Raw genomic sequence first — 9,216 nt, forward strand, 5'->3', positions numbered from 1 at the left:
ACTTGAAATGTATATATTGCTTATTACAGTGAGTAGTAAATTGCCACAGTATGCCCTAACTATACCTTAATGTAAATTGTGAAAAGAAAATTAAAATCAACTAAAATTTATTATATGTGTCAGCTTCGAATATTCAAAAGGGCATTTCAGAACGTGCCGCAGTATCTAAGTGAAGACGGATAGAGGGATGGACCCATCATCACGGATTATTATACCTCGGAGATTTCTCGATTATCAAAAAAGAGATTCAAAAGGGTATATGATTGAAATTAAAAGAAAGAGGATTAATCAAGCTAACTGTAGTAAAGGTCGGACATTACCATTAATCCTCTAGCAAAAGCAAGGTCAACAGTCATGTCCAACAATACAAAAGAGTTAAAGTTGATAAGGTAAAATAGAAGATGGAAATTATAAAGCCGTATTCATTTCGCCCTTACCCTCAATGACCTCAAGGCTTCCAAGAGGGATTGCGCTTATCTCTTTCCAGACCTCGAGCTCCAAGTATTCATTTCGCCCTTCCCCTCAATGACCTCAAGGCTTCCAAGAGGGATTGCGCTTATCTCTTTCCAGACCTCGAGCTCCAAGCATCGCCTAATGCACAGGGCGGGGAACTTCTGGCCTAACTGGCGTCTTCGAAGGACTCACCCTATAACAATTGCAAAGTTGTAAAGTTATAAGTCATGTACTTAGATATATGTTAGCGTGGACCAGCTGAAGCGACTTCTAAATAAGCTTACCTGATAGGTTGGGAGCCCAATGTCTCACCACAAAGATCCAATGCCAAAATGGCACTCTCAGCCTGCACATTTTTCAGGTATAAGTTTGTCTGTGGACGTTGCTCCACAATTAAAGAGATTATTTTAGTAGAATAACAGTCAAGACACATTTCCAGTTTGTTCTTCTCCATTTCTCTCTCTCTGTATACTAACAGAACAATTGAAAATAATGAGGTTTGTATTTTGTTTTGTGGAACCTGATGGTGTATTTTATTTTTATTTTTTGTCATTTTTTTTTGTTTCCAAAAAACATATAGTCCCTCACACCAAACTTTCTCGAAAACCAAAAACAAAAAAAAATTTGGTAAAGCCCCTCTCAAACCAAACAGCAAAGAGCATCCTCTCCCGAATAGTGTCCATTCTGTTGTTGAAACTATTGTTCGATTTTTTGGATTAGACAATCGCAAACTGAAACCTAGTGGAAACATATTCGGTTCGGCTACATTTTTTGTAATTAAGGTTCTGGTTATTTCGGTTATGTACTACTATTAGTTTTCGCAAAATATTCTCAAGCCCATTTCTCCCTTCGTCCCTTTCTTTCCCCAAGTTCACAACTTCTTTCTTTCCCCAAGTTCACAACTTCGTAGTCTTTTCAGGCTGCCACGAGAGGTTGGAGGAAGGTTAATGGTGGTGATGGCAACAGGATTTTCACATACTCTTGTCTCTTCTCTCTTGGGATTGCCTTTCACTAAATATATGCAGGAGAAGGTCTGATGAATTTGGATTAGGCAGGAGGAGGAATATGGTTTGGTCAGAGGCAGAGTCACGACTTGAAGATTATGGGTTCTGAATAGTTAGTGGGTTCACAACCAAATATTTATACATATTTAATAAATTTCCTAATACAAATACGGGTCTAAGCAACAACTACTGGAATCGTTCGAACTCGTACCGAATACTCTAGCTCCGCCCCTAGGTTTATTGAACTATAGGTAAGGAAGTATAAGATTGGTATAGAGAGGACCAACTTAAAATATGAACATTTTGGTTTTCAGTTAAACCAAACTTTTTTATAATACCAAAAACTAAAGGGAATAACAGAAAATTCAAAAAATCAGAATCGTAGTTGATGGGAAAACCGAAAATACTGAAACTGAGAAAATGAGAAACCTCCGTTTGGTTGGTTTTTTGGCTTTAACAGAAAAAACACCCACCCCTAGAGTATACTCTCGCAGCATTAGAAACACAAAGTATCTATTTCGCTCTAAGCAGGTCACACATGGGTATATTGCTGCAATTGGCAAGCGTGCAGGTAGAAATGGGTCATTGATGCTTAATATTAGCATACACATCACACATAAGAACATACCATGACAAATTCAACGAAAGCTATACGGGTTGAGTGCACTTGATCCCCCAAAAGCCTCAAACGAGAAACCTGCAAAGGAAGAATATCATTCATTCTCACCCCTTAAGTCAAGATTCCCTATCTTACTGAAAGCTTTTGAACATCATACTAACCTCACCACATCTTGTTTCAAAAAAGATTTTGACATCAGCTTGAGAAACCTGTTGAGCATATAGTATATCAATTCTACAATAAGAAAAAGTAATTCAACCAGCAACTAAGGTAGGAGGCCGTGAGCCAAATAATAAACAACTAGTTTGTGAATAAGCTCCAAAAATATCCAATAGAAAGATGCAGTCAAGAAAAGCATGGATATTTGAGAAGATTGCAAATATGAAACACTGTACCATCTTATCGATATTTGTGCAATAGACTGTCCTCGCGCACATCTCACGCTCATCCTCTGACTATATATAAAACAACACAATCGACAAGAAAGAAGTTAGTTGACCTAGATTCCACAAGGCTGAGATAGAACCATAAACAAATTATTTTGGTAATATTTTCCACATACTAGCACAGTGAAATGACAAAAATTTGCTTACCCTTGGAAGGAATGTAGGATTTACAGGTAGTATAGCAGTTTTTGACGGTAGGACCTTGAGTGGAGAGAAACCTAATATTGTCCCACAAAGACTAAGTGCAGCTCTTGCAGAATCTGTTCGGAGTGATTCCATACGACATTATTAGTTTCGAATGTTCGGCAATCGTAAGAACTTCAAGTCACTTTGAATCTTCAGCAATCTTAAGAACTTCAAACCAAGATATACTACTTACATTCATCAGCGAACTCCACAAAAGCAAAGCGAAGGCGGGAGTGGGGATCACCGCAAACTCGGCAGTCAACGACCTGCTAATAAGCACAGCCAAGATGAAACCAAACCACTCTTACACTCTTTAATAGAGTAACAGATCAAGTTTTCTCTCAAAGAAGTTCCATGAAGTCCGTCTAATTTTGGAAACTTTCTAATTAAGTCATCACAAAGAGCATGGAAATTAGCAAATTAAGATGACAAACAGGAACATAAACATCATGATCTCCAAGACCCACACCTTGTAGACCCAACAAAAACATATGATAACGTCTAGATCCACAATTGGGCAACGCATTTTTAAGGCAAAAAGGCTACCCGCCCTAGAAATCAAGTATCATACAGGACCCACCATAAACAAAACTGCAGACAAACTCTTGAGACTGCTTATGGAAGTTAGGAGACAACAAGAACCTACAACCAGAGTTTCCTCTATCAGTGTTATCAAAGGCGCGCTTAAGCCCCTTAAGCAAGGCGCAGAACATGTTGAGTGTTTCTCGTTGCTTAGCAGGCGCTCAGTGTCATCATCAAGGCGCTAAGGCATATTTTTCCTTGCCAATGAGTGTAATCTTGAAGAGGCGATACTAAACAATTGATATTTCACTTTATCGTAATTTTTTTCAATTTCTTTGTCCATATATTTGTTATTCATGCATATAATTATTAGTCTTGAACTACACAGCACATACATGTATGTTTGTTTTCCTCCATTTTCGCCTTTCTTTATCAAAGCTCACGCTTTATTTGCGCTTTTCACTTAAAGCCCGGCATCTCTTCGAGCTTTTTTGCGCTTTTCACCTTCGATAACACTGCCTCTATCGGGAACCATAGGGGGCTTATTTGAAAGGTCAAGTCTTGGCATATATAAATCCATGTACTTCTAAACATTGATAAGCATGAGGGTAAGTTCCCTCGTGTAAAATGCATCTTCACAAAAGTGAAGTGGCACATACTTCTTATTTGTGTGCAAATTGCTATTTGCTAAAAGAAGATGATTTTCTCGCCAAATGGAGATGGATATTTGCTGGAGATTGAGGAACATATTTTATTCGCACTAAAACTAATGAGGGTGTGGGAGCAGTTAGAGGAGTTATTTATGATAGCCATGTATAGCTAGTCCAAGCTAGCATGGACTAGTGTAGCTTTATACCAAATGAACCGAAAAGGAAGGCAATTACTTGTTTCTTGGTTTCTTAAGTTATTAAAAGAAGCATGCACACAAGAACTCAAATATCTAAAATGATGACTCAGACCAACGTTCAGAAGGGCATAGTGACTTACTTGTCCATAGGCACTAAATAGCGCAGCAAGCTGCTCCTCTGTGACCTACATTTGATAAGGTAAAAGGCAACCAAAAAAAAATATTACATAAATCTTAATACAGAAAATCATACAAAATTCAATAATCATCCATCCTTACATACATTGATATCAATGTCAGAAACATAGACCGTTCGCCTAATGCTATCTTCTCTTTGAGCTCTGAAAGATCTACTGTTCATTCTCCTTCTGCCCTGGTTAAAGTTGTTCCCCCTCTGTAACAAAATAAAGTGAGACAAAAATTGAGTTTCACGAAGCCGTAGTAAGTTGAAAAATGTCAAGTAGGTATAATATATAACCGGTTCTCCACTAGTAGCACCGTCGCCACTGGGCTATTATGCACTCTCCCATTTAAGAGGGTAAGATCGGACGAAACATTTAGTCAGTGTATATGAAATGATAAATTAGCAGCTAATATCTCTTCCACATATGGCAAAAGTTATGTTTAGTATGACTAAACGACCAACATAACGAAATGGAACAACTAGCACGTGCACGTTCAGATTGAAACAACAAATTCCACGTTGTCCACTGCAATGATCCAACGGTACTCATCCACTTAAAGCAGCTAAGCATCAGCAATCAAAGTGACAAACCAAAATAATTGAATCCCATTCAATTAACTTAAATGTCAAATTTCTTTTTTTAACAAATGGAATGTCCAAATTGACCTACTAATAGACCAACCATCGTCAATTCAGTCTCTGCAGTTTTAAACATTTACACGTTCCATGTTTCCCTGATAGTTGTGAAACCCTGGTTTCTAAATTCTGTTCAATTAGCAGCATTTGATAAATGATTATAAGTGCCAAAAAGCATAAGGATCGTCGCAACAACTTAATCTGGAAATTGATTACTTAAAACGCTCACAGAATCAGTAGTGTCCCAAAATATATGAAATATCCAAAAAAAAAATTCTTTCTTTTTTTTCCATCTCAAATAACATTTCTTACCTAGCAAATGTGGAGATTTCCCAAGCAAGTACAAAAATGACAGTTAAAAGTTAAATTTCCTTCAATTCCAACTATTACGCCCACACATTAATGTACACACAGAGATAAATCTTAAAAATAAAATCTTTACTAAAAACCTACGTTGCGCGGACTCTCCAAATATGAAGCTGCACCCGTGTTGGATCCTCCAAAAATGCACTACTTTAGGAGGATTCAACATACACCCTCTGACATTTTCATAGAGTCCACGCAACATAGCTAGAAACAACATGTTCACAAATTATGACAAAATTCAACATGGATCAAACTAACCAAGTTCAATCATGAAAAAAGAATTAAAACAGACTAAACCAGTACAGTCAGACATCTCTATAACAGCATCCCTATATAACAACACTTCACTATAAAAGCTAAGTTTTTCCGGAACCAATTTTCATGTTATGTTATAATATATATTTTCTATAATAGCACTTCGCTATTACAGCCAAAAATATCCGAAATAAACGAAGTTGTTATAGAGAGGTTTGACTGTATAGGCAATTCCAAGTTTTCCCAAGAGAAATCCTCCAACTAATAATTGTTCAGTCATGAATAGGACCTTAAAAGTTAAAACAGACTAAAACAATACAATTATATTTCAAAAAATCTCCAAAAAATTAAACAATGAAAAATAACAAGAATTAAAAATATTGAAGATATACCCTTTGGTTATTTCTGAAACCATCACCTCCCAGAGACTTGTGAGCTGTAACAAAATTATTGAAAAATATCTGATCACGATTATTATATGAAGAAGGAACAAATTCCTTAGCCTGTGGATTCAACTTGAGTTTATTCAACATATGAACAATATTCTGCATTTCATATTCTGATTTTGAATTTGTGATTAAATCAGAATCCTTAATCACTGCTGTCTCATCAGACCCTTGTGTACCAGTAGCCATTGAAACAAAACCCAAAATAGAAAAACTCAAAACTTTAACAAGAAAAACGAACAAAAATTAAGAATTCTTGATTTTTCTGCAAAAATCTAATCTTTATATGATTCAATATAGGGAATTTGTTATTTTAGAGCAAAATGCGTGCTATTGAAACAGACCCATTTAGGGAAAATAAATGTGAGAAATAGAAGAAAATTTGGGTGATGAGTAAGAAATAGTTGTAAAAGGGGTTTTGGTGGCGTGGTTTATTAGAGAAACAACAAGTGGCTTTGGGCTTTGGCCTTTTGCGACTCTTATTTTGTTTTGTTTTCTGGTTTTGGAAAAGAGGAGAATAGTGCGTGCGTTTCTACGTATTGTGTTACGCATACCGAGGTATTGTAAGGAATTTTTTGTTTATCTAAGATTGATACATGAAAAAGGAAATTCCGGAGCAACAGTAAAGTTATATTCATTTTTGATCTATAGGTTACGCGTTCGAGCCATACAAGCAGTCACTAACTTTGTTATTATGATAGACTGTTGATATCACATTCACACCCGTAAAGTGCGTCATTTTCTTGGACCTTGTATGAATGCTGAATGTTTTGTATGTTAGACTACCCTTAAGATTGATACAACAACAACAACAACCCAGTGAGATCCTACTAGTGGGGTCTAGGAAGAATAGTGTGTATGCAAACCTTACACCTACTCCTAAGACTGTTTCCGGTAGACCTCGGAAGAAGAATAGCCCTTAAGATTGATATATGCATCAAATTCATAAGTACATAGACATGTATTTTAATTCAAACTTTATTGCTCAATTATAATAATTAATGTATATTTCTATTTAGAATTACCATTTTATCATGAAAAATAACATAATGCGTTATATTTTACGCAATAGAAGTTAATGTTATGGAGGTGGGTGGAAGTTGAAGGCAATTAAGAAAAAGGATGGAATAGGTTTGGCAATAGATAGAAGAAGCGGGACAGATTGGTTTACTCTCAAAATTGGATAACAATTAAATTTGTAAGCGGTTTTAAGAATACGCAGATTAATTCGATACAAAGCGATAAATTAAGTCAATATTGACTAAACAAAGACAGAATAAATCCAAACCACATGAGTAAGATAGTTCCAGCCTTAGTGAAATAGTCACCCTAGATCCGGGCTTACCACGGCCAGCACTAATGAACAAGAGAAAGAGCTAATAACAGAGAAAGTAATAATATATAGTTTTGAAATGCGTGTTACAATGTCTTCATGAATTATCAGATCCTCTTTATATAGTAGGGGAATCCCACTTTAGGTACACCTCTATAAAAGGCAAAAAATCTTCTGATTAACTAATTGCTGGTTCCTTATCAATACGTTCCGAGATCTCCGCCGTGATATTTTGTCAGTCACAGATATTTCGGCCTTCTATTGGCTATGCTTGATTTTTCGACAATGTTTTTCGAAGTAGTTCGAGGCTAGGAACGATTCCGAAACCATAACCTCAATATTCTCGAGAGCAGACATCATGCCCCCGGATTCTAGTTCGATGGGACTTTTGGCCCGATTTCGGTCCCTGCCCCCAAATTCTAGTTCGATGGGACTTTTGGCTCGATTTCGGTCCCTCGCCACCATGTCTCGAGCCTGGCTTATCTTATCGGAGGTCAAGGTGTACTATGAGCTCGGTTTTACCCATATACAGATAATCCCCTCATTTCTCGGAGAGTAAATGACGAGAAACAACATGAGCTTCCGATTCCTACTTCGACACATCGTGGCATAAACGACAAAAATCCAGAAATGTCTCGTCAGTCGCATCATAATGGCATTAAATTCATGTCGACCGCCGGTTGGCTGTTCCTGGACATGAAGCGTTGCTAAACTACTATAAATACCCCCTCCTTTGTTCATTTTCACTTTACATCAAATCGTCTACCTTCGTACCCTTAGGATTTCAATACTCTTTTAGCACTTTTACCCCCGTTACTCAAGGTCCTTTGCAAAACATTTTACATATCTTCTTCTCAAGACAACAAGTCCAATCCTTCAACTTCTTTTCTTTCTTTATCTTTTCCAGATTTTCCTCCATTTTTACTTTTAAAGGAATGGTGAAGACTTCCAAAACCATTCCCCAGAAGGAAACTCCTTTTACTTTGTAGCCGGCCACTAAGGTCAAGGAGACCGCTCCAAACATGGTCGTGGATGAAGCAGTACCCGAACCCCCTTTGAAAATTTTCATCCCCGGGGATGCTCGGTCAACGGCGATTTCAAGGCTTGAAAAGCCTTCCTCCGTACAGGGTCGTTGTAAGGAGGTCTCGAGATACATCTGCTCGATCATCCAAGAGGTCCTCCGTACTGTCCGAAAAGACTGTAATTGGGCCGATAAAAACATAGTGGTCCCCGACCCCGAGGAGGCCATTACCACCCATGTCGAGGGATATCTGAGTATTTACACTTATCCCTTTATAGTGGAACCAATGGACCCGGTAATAATAGATTTCTGTAAGAGATACGAGGTATGCCTCGGTTAGATTCATCCCCCATTGTGAAAGATTGTGATCCCCCTTCGGTTTTTTGTGAACAAAATTGACTCTCACCGGTTCACTGTGGATTACTTACTCCGTTTGTACAGTACCTGAATATTCCGAGGGAGGTTGATAAAGCTTGTGCGCCGGGCCAGTAAAGCCCTGTTCTCAAGCATCGATGAGGACCGGGATCGAGGCTGGCAATACCGTTGTCCGAGTGAAGACTTTGGACTTGATTCCGTCTGAATGCAATCCATTCCCCGAGAAGTGGAATACATCACGTAAGTAGAACTTTCCTTCGAATGTTGATTTTATGTTTACCTCTGTTTTCCTTATTGGTATTTGTGGTAGTGCAGGCGTCGCTCGGGTCCCAAATACTGCCCCTCAACTCAAGGAGTGGGTCGAGTGTATCGTTTCATAGATTCCCTACTCCAAGCGCTCGTGGCGCAAACTCTCGAAGGGTCGTTGGGAGGCACGTTCCCATGGTAAGACTTTTTCCCCGAGTAGGTTGTGTTAGGCTTCTTTTTTTAACATCGAGTCATTATTTCCTTTACTTCCTTTTGC

General features: G+C 37.9%; 1 protein-coding gene across 2 annotated transcripts; it reads right to left on the reverse strand.

The window, feature by feature from the left end:
• Nucleotides 1-231: 231 nt before the first annotated feature.
• Nucleotides 232-6,353, reverse strand: LOC107831827 (polyadenylate-binding protein-interacting protein 8-like). 2 transcript variants are annotated; one of them, XM_016659622.2, is made up of 10 exons: nt 5,911-6,353; nt 4,361-4,471; nt 4,218-4,262; nt 2,902-2,974; nt 2,670-2,782; nt 2,472-2,531; nt 2,238-2,285; nt 2,086-2,154; nt 738-799; nt 232-646 (listed from the first exon to the last, which is right to left on the reverse strand). In XM_016659622.2, the coding sequence occupies exons 1-10, from the start codon at nt 6,151-6,153 to the stop codon at nt 592-594; spliced, it is 879 nt and encodes a 292-aa protein (XP_016515108.1). In that variant the 5' UTR covers nt 6,154-6,353; the 3' UTR covers nt 232-591. The 2 variants fall into 2 exon arrangements, with proteins under 2 accessions (XP_016515108.1, XP_016515106.1); XM_016659620.2 differs by having other exon boundaries at nt 407-646; nt 2,902-2,977; nt 5,911-6,352.
• Between the last annotated feature and the right edge of the window lie 2,863 nt (nt 6,354-9,216).

This window comes from Nicotiana tabacum, chromosome 1 (assembly GCF_000715075.1).
Source record: "Nicotiana tabacum cultivar K326 chromosome 1, ASM71507v2, whole genome shotgun sequence".
Lineage (NCBI taxonomy): Eukaryota > Viridiplantae > Streptophyta > Magnoliopsida > Solanales > Solanaceae > Nicotiana > Nicotiana tabacum.

Bases quoted from the DNA above. Each gene is read 5' to 3' on its own strand.
- LOC107831827 (XM_016659620.2), bottom strand. From the start codon at position 6,153: ATGGCTACTGGTACACAAGGGTCTGATGAGACAGCAGTGATTAAGGAT. The intron at 2,532-2,669 runs GTAAGCAAATTT...TTTTATATATAG, and splicing joins ATCCTACATTCCTTCCAAGG to TCAGAGGATGAGCGTGAGAT. The intron at 800-2,085 runs GTATGTTCTTAT...AAAAATGTGCAG, and splicing joins CTTTCGTTGAATTTGTCATG to GCTGAGAGTGCCATTTTGGC.